Here is a 15,721-nt window from a genome sequence, read left to right as displayed (position 1 = left end):
CTTTGTCGTCGTCCCCCACCTCAGGTTAGTCCATCTTCTGCCCAGTGAAAACCTCTTGCTTCTCAGACACGTGGTTGCCGTGCTCCACTGTATCCAAGGAAATGCAGAAGACAACCAGATGAATGCCTTCAATCTGTCTGTGTGCATCGCTCCCAGCATGCTGTGGACACCAGCCCCCTGTAGCCCACGGGGAGAGGGGGAGGCCACCAAGAAGGTGAGAATGGACCCAAACCTCAAACTTTTTTGTAGATTTCCCTCTCTGCTAACAAACCTTTTCATTTATTTAATTTACTTTCATGTCTTATCAATCACATAATTCTACCACACAGTGTATGTGTGTTACTACATCATACTCTTGCCTATATTAAGTATTAATGTCAATGGGAAATTTGGGTGAGAGTGAGTTGCTCACGTGTACTTCCAGTTAAGAACAAGGGCCCCATACATATGTCCATACATACAGACATAAATACATACATACATACATACATACATACATTACACCTCTGCTGTTTTCAACCAAGATCTCAGCGATCACTGCCTCATTGCCTGCATCCGTAATGGGTCAGCGGTCAAACGACCTCCACTCATCACTGTCAAACGCTCCCTGAAACACTTCAGCTAGCAGGCCTTTCTAATCGACCTGCCCCGGGTATCCTGTAAGGATATTGACCTGTTTTTAAAAAAATGCCTTCCTCACCATCTTAAATAAGCATGCCCCATTTAAGAAATTTAGAACCAGGAACAGATATAGCCCTTGGTTCTCTCCAGACCTGACTGCCCTTAACCAACACAAAAACATCATGTGGCGTTCTGCATTAGCATCCCTCGTGTAGTGCAACTTTCAGGGAAGTTAGAAACCAATATACACAGGCAGTTAGAAAAGCCAAGGCTAGCTTTTTCAAGCAGAAATTTGCTTCCTGCAACACAAACTCAAAAAAGTTATGGGTCACTGTAAAGTCCATGAAGAATAAGAGCACCTCCTCCCTGCTGCCCACTGCTCTCAGGCTAGGAAACACTGTTACAACCGACAAATCCACTATAATTGAGAATTTCAATAAGCATTTCCCTACGGCTGGCCATGCTTTCCAGCTGGCTACCCCTAACCCGGTCAACTGCCCGGCACCCTCCACAGCAACCCGCCCAAGCCCCTACCATTTCTCCTTTACCCAAATCCAGATAGCTGATGTTCTGAAAGAGCTGCAAAATCTGGACCCCTACAAATCAGCCGGGCTAGACAATCTGGACCCTCTCTTTCTTAAATGATCTGCCGAAATTGTTGCAACCCCTATTACTAGCCTGTTCAACCTCTCTTTCGTATTGTCTGAGATTCCCAAAGATTGGAAAGCTGCCGCGGTCATCCCCCTCTTCAAAGGGGGGGACACTCTTGACCCAAACTGCTACAGACCTATATCTATCCTACCCTGCATCTCTAAGGTCTTCGGAAGCCAAGTTAACAAACAGATTATTGATTTTGAATCACATCGTACCTTCTCCGCTATGCAATCTGGTTTCCGAGCTGAGCCACGCTCAAGGTCCTTAACGATATCATAACCGCCATTGTTAAGAGACATTACTGTGCAGCTGTATTCATCGACCTGTTCAAGGCGTTCGACTCTGTCAATCACCACATTCTTATTGGCAGACTCAACAGCCTTGGTTTCTCAAATGATTGCCTCACCTGGTTCACTAACTACTTCTCTGATAGAGCTCAGTGTGACAAATTCAAGGGCCTGTCGCCTTTCCTTCCAGTTCTCTGCTGCCACTGACTGGAACGAACTGCAAAAATCACTGAAGCTGGAGATTCCCATCTCCCTCACTAGCTTTAAGAACCAGCTTGTCAGAGCAGCTCACAGATCACTGCACTTGTTCATAGCCCATCTGTATACAGCCCATCTATCTACCTCATTCCCATACTGTATTTATTTATTTTGCTCCTTTTGCACCACAGTATCTCTACTTGCACATCCAACTTTGGCACATCTACCATTCCAGTGTTTAATTGCCATATTGTAATTACTTCGCCACCATGGCCTATTTATTGCCTTAATAACTCCCTTATTTGACCTTATTTGCACTCACTACATCTTTTTTTCTACTGTATTATTGACTGTATGTTTTGTTCATTCCATGTGTAACTCTGTGTTGTTGTATGTGTCGAATTGCTATGCTTTATCTTGGCCATGTCGCAGTTGCAAATGAGAACTTGTCCTCAACTTACCTGGTTAAATAAAGGTGAAAAAAAACAACAAAAAAACTCTCCTATTAGACTCACATCAAACATCTCCAATCCAAAGTTAAATCTAGAATTGGCTTCCTATTTCGCAACAAAGCATCCTTCACTCATGCTGCCAAACATACCATCGTAAAACTGACCATCCTACCAATCCTCGACTTCGGCGATGTCGTTTACAAAATAGCCTCCAATACCCTACTAAATTGGATGCAGTCTATCACAGTGCTATCCGTTTTGTGCCAACCAACGCCCCATATACTACCCACCACTGCGACCTGTACGCTCTCGTTGGCTGGCCCTCGCATCATACTCGTCGCCAAACCCACTGGCTCCAGGTCATCTACAAGACCCTGCTAGGTAAAGTCCCCCCTTATCTCAGCTCGCTGGTCACCATAGCAACACCCACCTGTAGCACGCGCTCCAGCAGGTATATCTCTCTGGTCACCCCCAAAACCAATTCTTTCTTTGGCCGCCTCTCCTTCCAGTTCTCTGCTGCCAATGACTGGAACGAACTACAAAAATCTCTGAAACTGGAAACACATCTCCCCCACCAGCTTTAAGCACCAACTGTCAGAGCAGCTCACAGATTACTGCACCTGTACATAGCCCACCTATAATTTAGCCCAAACAACTACCTCTTCCCCTACTGTATTTATTTATTTTGCTCCTTTGCACCCCAATATTTCTATTTCTACTTTTCACATTCTTCCACTGCAAATCTACCATTCCAGTGTTTTACTTGCTATATTGTATTTACTTTGACACCATGGCCTTTTTTTGCCTTTACCTCCCTTATCTCACCTCATTTGCTCACATTGTATATTGACTTATTTTCTATTGTATTATTGACTGTGTTTGTTTTACTCCATATGTAACTCTGTGTTGTTGTATGTGTCGAACTGCTTTGCTTTATCTTGGCTAGGTCTCAATTGTTGATGAGAACTTGTTCTCAACTTGCCTACCTGGTTATATAAAGGTGGAAAAAACCCACAAAAAAACAAACACATTACCATTCAAAAGTTTGGGGTCACTTAGAAATGTCAATGTTTTTGAAAGAAAAGCACATTCTCTGTCCATTAAAATAACATCAAATTGATCAGAAATACAGTGTAGACATTGTTAATGTTGTAAATGACTATTGTAGCTGGAAACAGCTGTTTTTTTTAATGGAATTTCTACATAGGCGTACAGAGGCCCATTATCAGCAACCATCACTCCTGTGTTCCAATGGCATCTTGTGCTAGCTAATCCAAGTTTATCGTTTTTAAAAGGCTAATTGATCATTAGAAAACTTTTGCAATTATGTTAGCACAGCTGAAAACTGTTATTCTGATTAAAGAATCAAGAAAACTGTCCTTCTTTAGATTAGTTGAGTATCTGAAGCATCAGCATTTGTGGGTTCGATTACAGGCTCGAAATGGCCAGAAACAATTAACTTTCTTCTAAAACTCGTCAGTCTATTCTTGATCTGAGAAATGAATGCTATTCCATGCAAGAAATTGCCAAGAAACTGAAAAGCTCGTACAACGCTGTGTACTACTCCCTTCACAGAACAGAAAAAGGAGTGAGTGGAAGGCCCCGTGCACAACTGAGCAAGAGGACAAGTACATTAGAGTGTCTAGTTTGAGAAACAGACACATCACAAGTCCTCAACTGGCTGCTTCATTAAATAGTACCCACAAAACACCAGTCTCAACGTCAGTGAAGAGGCAACTCCGGGATGCTGGACTTCTAGGCAGAGTTGCAAAGAAAAAGCCATCTCAGACTGGCCAATAAAAATTAAAATATTAAGATGGGCAAAAGAACACAGACACTGGACAGAGGAAGTGTCACGGCTGTCGAAAGAAGAGGACCAAGGTGCAGCATGGTGAGCGTACATATTCCTTTATTTATGACTCCAACAATAAACAATCCAAACTAGTGCCAACAAACAAAGACAACTACCCACAAAGACAGGTGGGAAAAAGGGCTGCCTAAGTATGGTTCCCAATCAAAGACAACGATAGACAGCTGTCCCTGATTGAGAACCATACTGTCAGGACCCGGTTACGAACCTGGGTCTCCGGAGTGAGAAACAGTCACTTAACCAACTGAGCCACGAATAGTCAGCAGAACCCAGAAGATGAGGCAGACACAGCAGTACTTAAGACGGTGTATTTAATAAAGTAAAAAGGAGAAGTCCTTCAATACAAAAAAATGGCAAATCCAAAAGGTGGTAGGAATAGCACAAAAAAGCCTCAAGAGATACTCGAAAACAAAAACAGAATTCCACAAGAGCATCCACCGGAATCGACAAGAATACACAGAACACAAGGGCTGGGTGCTAACATACAAACACAGAGCACAGAACTGAGGGAAACTAAGGGTTTAAATACAATCAGGGAAAACGAGGCACAGGTGCAAATAATAATGGGGAACAAGGGAAAAAACATAAGGTCAAAAAGCACAATGGGGGCATCTAGTGACCAAAACCCGGAACAACCCTGGCCAAATCCTGACAGAATCCCCCCCCCTAGGAACAGCTCCTGACGTTCCTACCAGCTCTCTCAGGGTGGAGGGCCCTGAACTGACGAATGAGGTCAGGGTCCAAGATGTCTTTGGCAGGAACCCAGGAGCGCTCCTCGGGACCGTAGCCTTCCCAGTCCACCAGATACTGCCAGGACCGCTGCACCCGGCGGGAATCCAGTATCCGATGGACGGTATAAGCCGGCTGGCCTCCAATGACACGAGGCGGAGGGGAGGTCTGTCTGCCGGGACAAGGGGAGAAAAACAACAGGTTTTAACAATGAAATGTGAAATGTGGGATTAATCTTAAGGGATCTGGGTAAGTGTAGGCGATAAGAAACTGGGTTAACTCTCCTGGCAACCTTGAAGGGACCGATGTATTTTTGGGACAGCTTGCGAGACTCCACCCGTAGAGGTAAGTCTCTTGTGGAGAGCCAGACTCTCTGGCCGGGCGCAGGGTAGGCCCGGGACGGCGACGTCTGTTGGCTTGTTGTTGGTACCTCTGAGGAACGCATAAGATTAAGACGGGTCTTCCTCCACATAAGCCGACAGCGTCTGACGAACTTCAAGGCTGAAGGCACTCTGACTTCTGCCTCCTGGTCCGGGAACAATGGAGGAGCATAGCCAAACTGACACTCGTGTGGGGACATACCAGTGGAGGAGGAGCGCAAGGTGTTGTGCGCGTATTCGGCCCAAACAATAAAGGATGACCATGTGGACGGGTTGTCACGAGTCATACATCGGAGGGTGGTTTCCAGCTCTTGATTCATCCTCTCTGTTTGGCCGTTGGACTCCGGATGGTACCCTGAAGATAGACTGGCAGAAGCCCCCATGAGTTGGCAGAAGGCCTTCCAAAACCTTGAGGCGAACTGGGGACCTCTGTCAGAAACCATATCTTGAGGAATGCCGAAGACTCGGAACACATGATTAATTACCAACTCAGCCGTTTCCTTGGCAGAAGGTAACTTAGTCAGAGGGACGAACCTGGCCGCCTTTGAAAACCTGTCGATTATGACTAGGATAGTAGTATTGCCATGGGATGGAGGAAGTCCAGTAATAAAGTCCAATGAGATATGGGACCAGGGTCTGTGGGGAACAGGTAAAGGGTGAAGGAGTCCTTGAGGGCGGAGGTGAGAAGATTTGCCCTGGCAGCACACGGGACAGGCATTGACGAAAGTGGCAACGTCTTCTCTTATGGTAGGCCACCAGAACTTACGCTGGATGAACTCCAAGGTGCGACCTACGCCCGGATGACAGGTGAGGCGAGAGGAGTGCCCCCACAGAAGGACCTGAGTCCTCACTGCCTTGGGGACAAACAACCGATTGGCAGGACCTCCTTTCGGGTCCGGTTCGCTAGCTTGAGCACGTCTCACGGTATCCTCAACTTGCCACGAGATCGGAGCCACAATCTTAGCAGCAGGAAGGACAGGCATGTCCGTGTCATCTCGAATGGCAGGAGCGTAGACTCGGGACAGGGCATCCGGTTTGAGATTCTTCGACCCGGGCCAATAGGTGAGGATAAACTGGAATCGATTGAAGAAAAGAGACCATCTAGCTTGTCTAGAGTTCAACCGCTTCGCCTGCTGGATATACTCCAGATTTTTGTGGTCCGTAAGCACTTGAAACGGGTGAGAAGCCCCCTCGAGCCAGTGTCTCCATTCCTTCAATGCCATCTTAACCGCTAGGAGTTCACGATCCCCCACATCGTAGTTCCTCTCAGTCGGGGTAAGCCGGTGTGAGAAGAAAGCGCACGGATGAAGCTTCTTGTCTTCACCCCTCTGAGACAGGACAGCTCCAACACCAACCTCTGATGCGTCTACCTCCACCACAAATGGTTCATCCGTAGTCGGTAGTATCAGGATGGGAGCAGAGAGAACGCGCTGCTTGAGTCCTTGGAAGGCCGTCTCAGCTTCTCTTCCCCACAAAAACCTTGCATTGCCACCCTTGGTTAAAGCTGAGAGAGGGGCTGCCACCAAGCTGAAGTTCTTGATGAACTTGCGGTAAAAGTTTGTGAAGCCCAGGAAACGCTGAACTTCCTTAACGGATTTGGGGGTGGGCCAATCCGCTACCGCCCCTACCTTCCTGGGGTCCATTTGGACTCGACCGGGTTCCACTACAAATCCCAGGAATTGTACTCGGGATGAATGGAATTCACATTTTTCCGGCTTAACGTACAGATGGCTGTCCAGGAGGCGTTTGAGTACTTGTCTGACATGCTTAGTGTGTTCTTGAAGGGAGCTCGAAAAGATGAGGATGTCATCCAAGTAAACGAACACAAATATGTTAAGCATATCCCTAAGCACATCGTTTATGAGCGCTTGGAACACCGCTGGGGCGTTGGTCAGGCCGAAGGGCATCACCAAGTATTCATAGTGACCAGTAGGCGTGTTGAAAGCGGTCTTCCACTCGTCACCAGGTCTGATCCGCACAAGATGGTATGCGTTCCGCAGGTCAAGCTTAGTGAAAACAACTGCTTCCTGGAGCAGCTCGAAGGCTGTGGCCATAAGGGGTAGCGGGTAACGGTTACGGACGGTTATGGCATTGAGTCCCCGGTAGTTGATGCAAGGACGTAATCCACCGTCTTTCTTGGCCACAAAGAAAAACCCTGCTCCCGCCGGGGAGGTGGATGGACGCATGAGGCCTGCTTCCAGAGCGTCCTTGATGTAGGTATCCATAGCAGCTCGTTCGGGTGGAGATAGGGAAAAGATCCGAACCCTGGGGGGCAAGTGCCCGGAAACAGGTCGATGGGGCAATCGTAAGGTCTATGGGGTGGTAGCATGGTGGCCCTCTGTTTGCTAAACACCAGTTTGAGGTCATGGTAACACTCGGGAACTCGGGTCAGGTCGATGGATTCTAAAGACTCGGGAGTAGAACTCGGGGAATTCTGGAAAATACAAGTAGCTTGGCACGTAGGACCCCACTGCTTGATAGTGCCCACAGACCAGTCGATGTGAGGGTTATGGCTGTGAAGCCAGGGGTATCCAAGGACGAGAGGGAACTCGGAACAGGAGATCAAATGAAAGTTCATCAATTCCTGGTGTTGTGAAACTGAAAGTCGCAAGGAGGTAGTGACATGAGTGACAAGTCCAGATCCCAAAGGGCTTCCATCCAATGTAGTGACCCTCATGGGTTCACTTAGAGGTTCAGAGGGAACGCCATTCTCCTTCGCCCAGACACCATCCATGAAGTTACCTGCGGCTCCAGAGTCTACCAAGGCTTGAAGGTGAAGCTTGTGGTTGTCCCAGGAGAGAGTGACTGGAATGAGCAGACGGGAGTTGGACGGATGGGAGGAGGTTATGTTTCCCGTTACAGTTCCCCCGGTCTGTACGGGACAGAGCGTTTCCCTGGAGCCCGGGACACGTGGAACGGAAATGGCCCGGTTTGCCGCAATATAGACAGCGTCGCTCCTCATCCGGCGGTCTCTCTCAGCCTGGGAGATGCGTCCAATCTGCATGGGTTCCGATGGAGCCAGCGAGGATAAAGGTGAGGACTCGGAGCTGGGACTGATAGGGGCTAGAGGTCTACGGTTGAGTTCTCTCTCTCTCAGACGCTGGTCAATGCGTGAGGCCAACTTGATCAGGGACTCGAGATTGTCCGGTGGTTCCCGAGTGGCCAGTTCATCTTGGATAGTGTCGGAAAGGCCTTTCAGAAAGCACACCGTGAGCGCCTCGTTGTTCCAGCCACTTGCTGCTGCCACCGTGCGGAACTGGATGGCTGTTTGGCTGAGTCAGAACCACTGCTTGGGCCTTGAAACACTCGTTTGAATTCCTCAGCAAAGGCAGAGTAGCTGGCACAGCAGGAACTATGGGCATCCCACACAGCAGTAGCCCAGGCCAGGGCTTTTTCCGACAGCAGGGTGATGATATAAGCGATCTTAGACCGGTCGGTGGGAAACGACGAGGGTTGTAGCTCAAAGGAGAGAGAACATTGGGTGAGAAACCCTTTACAAGCACTTGGATCACCTGAGAACCGTTGGGGAGGTGGAAGACGAGGTTCAGCCAGGGGGTTAACTGCCATGGGTACGTGAATCTGAGGTACTGGGACGGGAACTGTTGCCGGGGTAAGTCGATCAGATATTTGCTTAATGGAAGTCAGCATCTCCGACAGAAGATGAGAATGTCTAGCCATTAAGGCCTCTTGCTGAACCAGGGCGGCTTCGTGGCGTTGGACAGTCTCCTGGTGGTGGGACAGCATGGCAAAAAGGTCCTGGGAACTGGCTGCCTCTGGGTTCATTTTTGGCTCTGTGTTTCTGTCAGGACCCGGTTACGAACCTGGGTCTCCGGAGTGAGAAACAGACACTTAACCAACTGAGCCACGAATAGTCAGCAGAACCCAGAAGATGAGGCAGACACAGCAGTACTTAAGACGGTGTATTTAATAAAGTAAAAAGGAGAAGTCCTTCAATACAAAAAAATGGCAAATCCAAAAGGTGGTAGGAATAGCACAAAAAAGCCTCAAGAGATACTCGAAAACAAAAACAGAATTCCACAAGAGCATCCACCGGAATCGACAAGAATACACAGAACACTAGGGCTGGGTGCTAACATACAAACACAGAGCACAGAATTGAGGGAAACTAAGGGTTTAAATACAATCAGGGGAAACGAGGCACAGGTGCAAATAATAATGGGGAACTAGGGAAAAAACATAAGGTCAAAAAGCACAGTGGGGGCATCTAGTGACCAAAACCCGGAACAACCCTGGCCAAATCCTGACACATACCCTGCCAAAACAAAGAAATACAAAACATAGAAAAATGAACATAGAATGCCCACCCAAATCACACCCTGACCAAACCAAAATAGAGACATAAAAAGCTCTCTTAAGGTCAGGGCGTGACAGGAAAATTGGAAAAAAGTGTTATGGACAGACAAACCTAAGTTTGAGGTGTTCAGAACACAAAGAAGAACATTCGTGAGACACAGAAAAAATTAAAAGATGCTGTGGGAGTGCTTGACGCCATCTGTCAAGCATTGTGGAGACAATGTGATGGTCTGGGGGTGTTTTGGTGATGGTAAAGTGGGAGATTTGTACAGGGTAAAAGGGATCTTGAAAAGGGAAGGCTATCACTCCATTTTGCAACGCCATGCCATACCCTGTGAACGGCACTTAATTGGAGCCAATTTCTTCCTACAACAGGATAATGACCCAAAACACAGCTTCAAACTATGCAAAAACTATTTAAGGAAGAAGCAATCAGCTGGTATTCTATTTTTAATGGAGTGTCCAGCACAGTCACCGGATCTCAACCCTATTGAGTTGTTGTAGGAGCAGCTTGACCGTATGGTACATAAGAAGTGCCAATCAAGCCAATCCAACTTGTGGGAGGTGCTTCAGGAAGCATGGGGTGAAATCTCTTCAGAATACCTCAACAAATTGACGACTAGAATGCCAAAGGTCTGCAGGGCTGTAATTGCTGCAAATGGAGGATTCTTTGACAAAGCAAAGTTTGAAGGACACAATTATTATATCAGTGAAAAATCATTATTTATAACCTTGTCAACATCTTGACTATTATATTTCCTATTCATTTTGCAACTCATTTAATTTACGTTTTCATGAAAAACAAGGACATTTCTAAGTGACCCCAAACTTTTGAACGGTAGTGTAATGTACGCCTAAAGGTCTGGAGGTTTGGAGGGCTGAGGCTAAGGGCCAGGACAGGGTGTAAAGGAAAGTCATACTGTTGCTGCTACTGTAGCTGTCTGAAAAAGCAGGATGTCCAATGGAAGAACAAACAGCAGTGTGGAGTTAGAGAGTGTGTCAACCTCCTGCTAGGAGCCTCAGGCTGGGCTATACTATGTATGTTTCCTCTTTAAACCTGGACTGACCTACTTACACTCTCATTTTACATTGATTTAGTCACCGATGGGAGTGACATATTCTGACATATTCTGAGTAGGTAATCAGGGAAGTGATGGAGTCCAGGTGAGTCTAATGACGCGCAGGTGCGTTTTAACGATGGTAAACAGGTGTGCGCCATAATGAGCAACCTGCTGACCTAGAGGCCGGAGAGGGAGCACACATGACAGTACTACCTTTACCACTAGACTGTGTCCAACACATGACAGTACTAACCCTACCACTAGACTCTGTCCAACACATGCTAGTCCTGAAATGATTCAATATGTAACGAGTGGCCCCAGATGTATTGTAAGGTTAATAATAACAAGAATAAGTCATCACGTCTATAATATTCTCTGAATTACGGTCGATTTTGGACACATTGTTGTTGGAACACACTCAATCTGGTTGTTTCCCGATCTTTCTCAATCCGTGTCAAATGTGTGTTTGTTTCTGGTGAGGTTTGGGCCTGTTGAGGTTCACTGGGAAAAAATCCAAAGCATTTCCTACAGATTCCTGAGGACGAGTGTGTTTTGACAAACCCACCTCTTTCAACACTCCTCTCTGTCTTTACACACAGGCGCAAACTCACACGGATACGCACACACGCGTGCGCACGCACGCACGCACACGGAGACACTCTTGCTCTCTCTAGCACACACTCTCTCTCACACACAACACACACTTCTTTCTGTTTGTTTGTATGTGTGGCCCACTGGCTCCAAGGCCTCTGAAGGGGGAAAATGTGAGATTTTGACATTCCCCTCGTCGGTCGCGGCCTCACAAGGAGCCAAGTCAAAGTGGGCTGGCGTGGGTCTGGTCTCTAACGGCACTGGGCAGTCTGGAACACTCCCCTTCCCTCCGCTCCCCTCCGCTCCCCTCCGCTCTCCTCCGCTCCCATATTTTCCCCCACTTCACTTCTGCTCCCTTCTCCATCACTCCACGGTTATCATTTCACAGTTTGTGGCTCCTACAGACATGTTAGTCTCTGAGTAGCTTGAGTAAATGTTTGTCAGAAAAGTTTGCACAATAAATACGCATGCTATCATACCTTACCTCAGAAAAAGCCCCCCTACTTCTTCACCAATAACAACAGGTTCTGGATTAATGATTGGGTTTCTCGATCTTATCTCAGTGAGTTTGATTGGCAGCCCCCATGATAGACAGAATCAGGCTAAATACAGGGAGGGACAGAAGGAGAGCGAGAGAGAAGACAGTTTAGCCTTATTCCCTTGCTGGAGTTCTGTTGTGTCAGACTAGCCTGTGAAATTCAAAGCCATTCTCTATCAGTCCATTCACTCCCGTAGCCCTCTGAACAGAGGCGTATAAAACAGGCTGACATATTGTGAAAACCATGACACAGTCTTCCCGGGAAACTACCTGTGAAATAACCTACAGTATAAATTGCAGTCTGAGCCCTGATCTGGGACCAGTCATTAACTTGTGTGACTGTGTAACAAGGTCTATGTTCTGTTTCCAGGTCTGTGAGCTGGTACGGTTACTGATTGAGAACTGCAGGAAGGTCCTGGGAGATGATGTCACCTCTCTGTTTGGTGCATTCCCTCAGAAGACCAACAGCAGTGACCATGGATCAGGTAAACAAAGTCTCCATTTATTTACTGAAGAAATAACATTGAAATCCAAATTATGTTGTACAGTGCTCTAAACAAATGCTGTTCGTTTTGGTGGCAGAAAACTTGATGAGATAAAGTTGAATAGGAACAGAAAAGACAGGGAGAAAATAGATGCCTCCTAGAGGTGGAGTGAGGAAGAGAGGTCACAAACCAAGCAGAACTGAAACAACACAGAGGTGGTTTAATTTGACACAGCTCTTCACAAGGGTCAAAAAAGTCACGAGTGTGTGTGTATGTGTGTCGACAGCAAGACAGTGGTTCTGTGTATTGGAGCCCTTATCATCGTTAAAAAGCGTATTAACCCTGACTAGCTGCAGTGTGTGTGTGTGTGTGTGTGTGTGTGTGTGTGTGTGTGTGTGTGTGTGTGTGTGTGTGTCCGAGTTGAGTGTTTTCTCAGACGTGGCCTCTCCATAAGCCTGTGTCTCGGTGAGGTTTGCTGATTGGGGTCAATATGCTGACCTCAGTCACTTCAGTGATTAGTACACTCTCAGTGACTCATTAACACACCAGCCAATTTCCTCCTTCTCCCCTAAACCACCTAAACCAACCTCTTTGAATGGCAGCTGTATGCTAGGGACCATTACAGAACTTTATGCTTAGTTTTCAAATCCTGTGTCTATCTAACGAAATGGAGGTTTGTTCAAACTCAAACTCCCCCTTCTCTCTTTCCCTCTCTCTCTCCCTCCATAGATGTGTCATCTTTCCAGATGAATGACTCATCCTACGACAGCCTGGAGAACGAGTTAAACGAGGACCCAGAGTCGCCCTTCCAGAAGTCCCTCCCTCTGAGAGACAAGGCCATGCCAGACAGCCACAGCAGAGACTCTGTCATCACGCTGAGTGACTGTGACCCAGACCCTGACCCTGACCTCCTACATCTCCCTCCACTGCCCAGACCCAGGAAGTTCACCTCCACCGTACGCCAACCACAGCCACGTCAGTCCTTTGTCCAATCACATGGCCCTCGGAGGTTACGACGCAGCTCGGAGCCCGCCCTTGGACACACCCCCGGAGCTCTGATTGTCCAATCAGATAAGCACAGTTTGGCATCACGTAAAGCGAGCTACGATGCGGCGATGGAGGGAGAGGAAGAAGAGGAGGAGGAAGGGGAAGATGAAGTGTTTCTGAAGCAGGGGCTCAGGGCTCTGCAGCTGAAAGACATTGTAGTCACAGGTGGAGAAAGAGGAGGGGTTGGAACTCTAGAGCGGAGGACGCTGAAGCACGCCCCGCCCCCTCCTTTACGATTGGATGCAAGCTGCTCCAGCCTGTCGTCCCCAGCAACCTCACCCACAGGCTCCTCCCTCAGCTCCCTAGACTCTGCCTTCTCCCAGTATTCCACAGACTATGTCACCAGCACCGGCTTCCATTTGGCTGAGCCTTCCCCCCACTCCCCACTTTCACCCCGCTTCCCCCTCTCACCCCGCTCCCCCCAGGGCTCACCCCCCAAGAGAGACACAGTGGACTGGATCCAAAGCCACCCCCCCCACTCCTCCCGGACCCTGTCCACCCACCACGGCCTGCACCCCAACACTTGGTTCAAGAGGGACCGACGGCTGTCGCTTCGGCAACCTGACAACGGACATCTGGAGGAGGAAGTGGGGGAGGGGGAAGGGGTTAGCCTCCCAAAATCCCCAGAGGTTAAAGGTGTAGAGGTGACCACCAAGAGGAGGTCCAGTAGCCCTCCATCCTACCAGCAGGCTATCCTACAGCTACAGGGGAGTAGGTCTCCCTTCTACAGAGGCACGGAGAAACCCCTCACCGTAAGGGAGCTACGGCTGCTGCACGACCAGTCCTGCAAAGTCACCCACAGACCCCCCACAGGAAGTGACGTCACCCAGCAGCCCACTGGAATAGGAAGTGAGGTCACTCAGCCCCCCCAGGGTGTGTTCTATGGACAGAGTAGCTCAACACTTACCCTCCAGAGGCATAAGTCTCATTTCCTCACCCCGGCCATGGAGGCCAGCCGCAAGATCCTCACCATGCCTCGCAGAGCCTCCGAGCCCTCATGCCTGACAGATGCAGCCTCTAGCCTTACCCTGGAGAGGCCCAGAGTCAAGTCCCGGACCCACAGGGTCAAAGATCAGCAGCTCCCTGAGAGCGGACTTAGAGTCTCTGACGTGGAGCCACAGCGGAACGGAGCAGGCCCAAACTCAGAGCCAGGGATCTGCCTATCACCCTCCACCACACGGGCAGTGAGGGACTACTTTTCCTCGCAGGGGCGGGTGGATGCAGACGCATGCCTGGGTAGGAGTCAAGAGGTGGCTCTGGCCCTCATCCAGGGGAAGAGGGAGTGGCAGAGCAGGAAGTGTAGTGACCCGTGTGTTGACGACTTTGACCAAATGTTCTTTGCTGAAGAGTCTTACGTTTAATACATCCAAGAGGATTTTAAGAGTGTCTGGGTTTGTTTTTATATGGCTGGTCAATGTTGTTTATAGCATATCGTTTGTATGTTTATATGGTATTGTTGTTGGTGTTTATATTGTCATATATGTGCAGTTATAGTAGATGTTTGGTTGTGCTTGAGCTCTGTTTCTGCATGTCTGTCGTTCAACAACAGGTAGAGCTCTATATTTATGTTCATATGATGCTTTGTTATAGTGTTGTACGACCTGAAAGAAATTGTATGTGTATTTTTGTACATGATGCCCATCCTGCTGCTGTCCTATAGAGTATATTTGCTACAGAACACACTGTTTGTATATCTGATGTCTAATGCTTATGAAAATTAATTAAAATGATTATAACAAAATGTTGCTCTTGTGAAAGTATCTTTATGTATCAACGGGAGTATTCATTTCTCTTTATTAAAAAGGCAAAATCTTTTAAAATTGTTCTTCTGTTATTTTGTGCCTTCTTTTTGATGTTATGGGTCTCCATGACTTGGGTTCTGGACTACGACTCTGCAGGACTGACAAAGTAGGACAAGCTGTACTATACTAAAAGCACAGTGCTGTATTAGTGAAATGTCAACTCTTTACACCTGTTTAGCATGAATCATCAGACTCACAGTGTGATGTAAGCATAATATTTCCATGAATAATTCATCTGTATGGTCTCTGGTGGCTGAGTGATGTAGGTCTGGGTCGAAGAGGATAGACAGGTCTAGAAGTGATAGAGTCAGCCAGAGAGTCTCTCTCTCACACACCAGACAGGAAGACATGAGCACGGACAATTATGTAATGGAACAGAGCCATGAAGCCCACGGGTTTGGCCCGCCTTCCTGGACCTGCCTCAAAGTACAATATCTGCTCAAAATATGTGTGTACAAGTTGTGTAGGGCTGGATGCTGTTGTACTTGAATCACTGGAGCATGACTCCATCAGTAATAAGTGTTACGTCTCTAGTCTAAAAGGTACTATATGCTGGCCCACATGGGTCATGTTAACATGCACTGTGGAGTTCTAAGGTCAGGGGTCTAGCTGGATGTTGAAGTGATTCTGCCTGTTTATGTCTAATTGTCACACCTCTACAGAGGTGGGAAGCTTAGTGGGAAAGCAGCACA

The 15,721-nt window shown here is 47.7% G+C and overlaps 1 protein-coding gene across 4 annotated transcripts in view; it reads left to right on the top strand.

Annotated features, from left to right (window-relative positions):
- The window catches only part of arhgap20 (Rho GTPase activating protein 20), a 61,473-nt gene extending 46,429 nt beyond the window's left edge, over positions 1-15,044 (top strand). For all 4 annotated transcript variants that reach the window (XM_064944226.1, XM_064944225.1, XM_064944228.1 and 1 more), the window contains 3 exons: positions 25-214; positions 12,066-12,180; positions 12,910-15,044. In XM_064944226.1, coding sequence (XP_064800298.1) covers positions 25-214; positions 12,066-12,180; positions 12,910-14,588 — 1,984 coding nt within the window. In that variant the 3' untranslated portion in view covers positions 14,589-15,044. The remainder of the gene's footprint in view (positions 1-24; positions 215-12,065; positions 12,181-12,909) is intronic.
- The last annotated feature ends 677 nt before the right edge of the window (positions 15,045-15,721 follow it).

The sequence above is a fragment of the Oncorhynchus masou genome, chromosome 29, assembly GCF_036934945.1.
Source record: "Oncorhynchus masou masou isolate Uvic2021 chromosome 29, UVic_Omas_1.1, whole genome shotgun sequence".
NCBI lineage: Eukaryota > Metazoa > Chordata > Actinopteri > Salmoniformes > Salmonidae > Oncorhynchus > Oncorhynchus masou.
The sequence above is the reverse complement of the archived record's forward strand: the minus strand, read 5'-3'. Positions and strand labels throughout refer to the sequence as shown.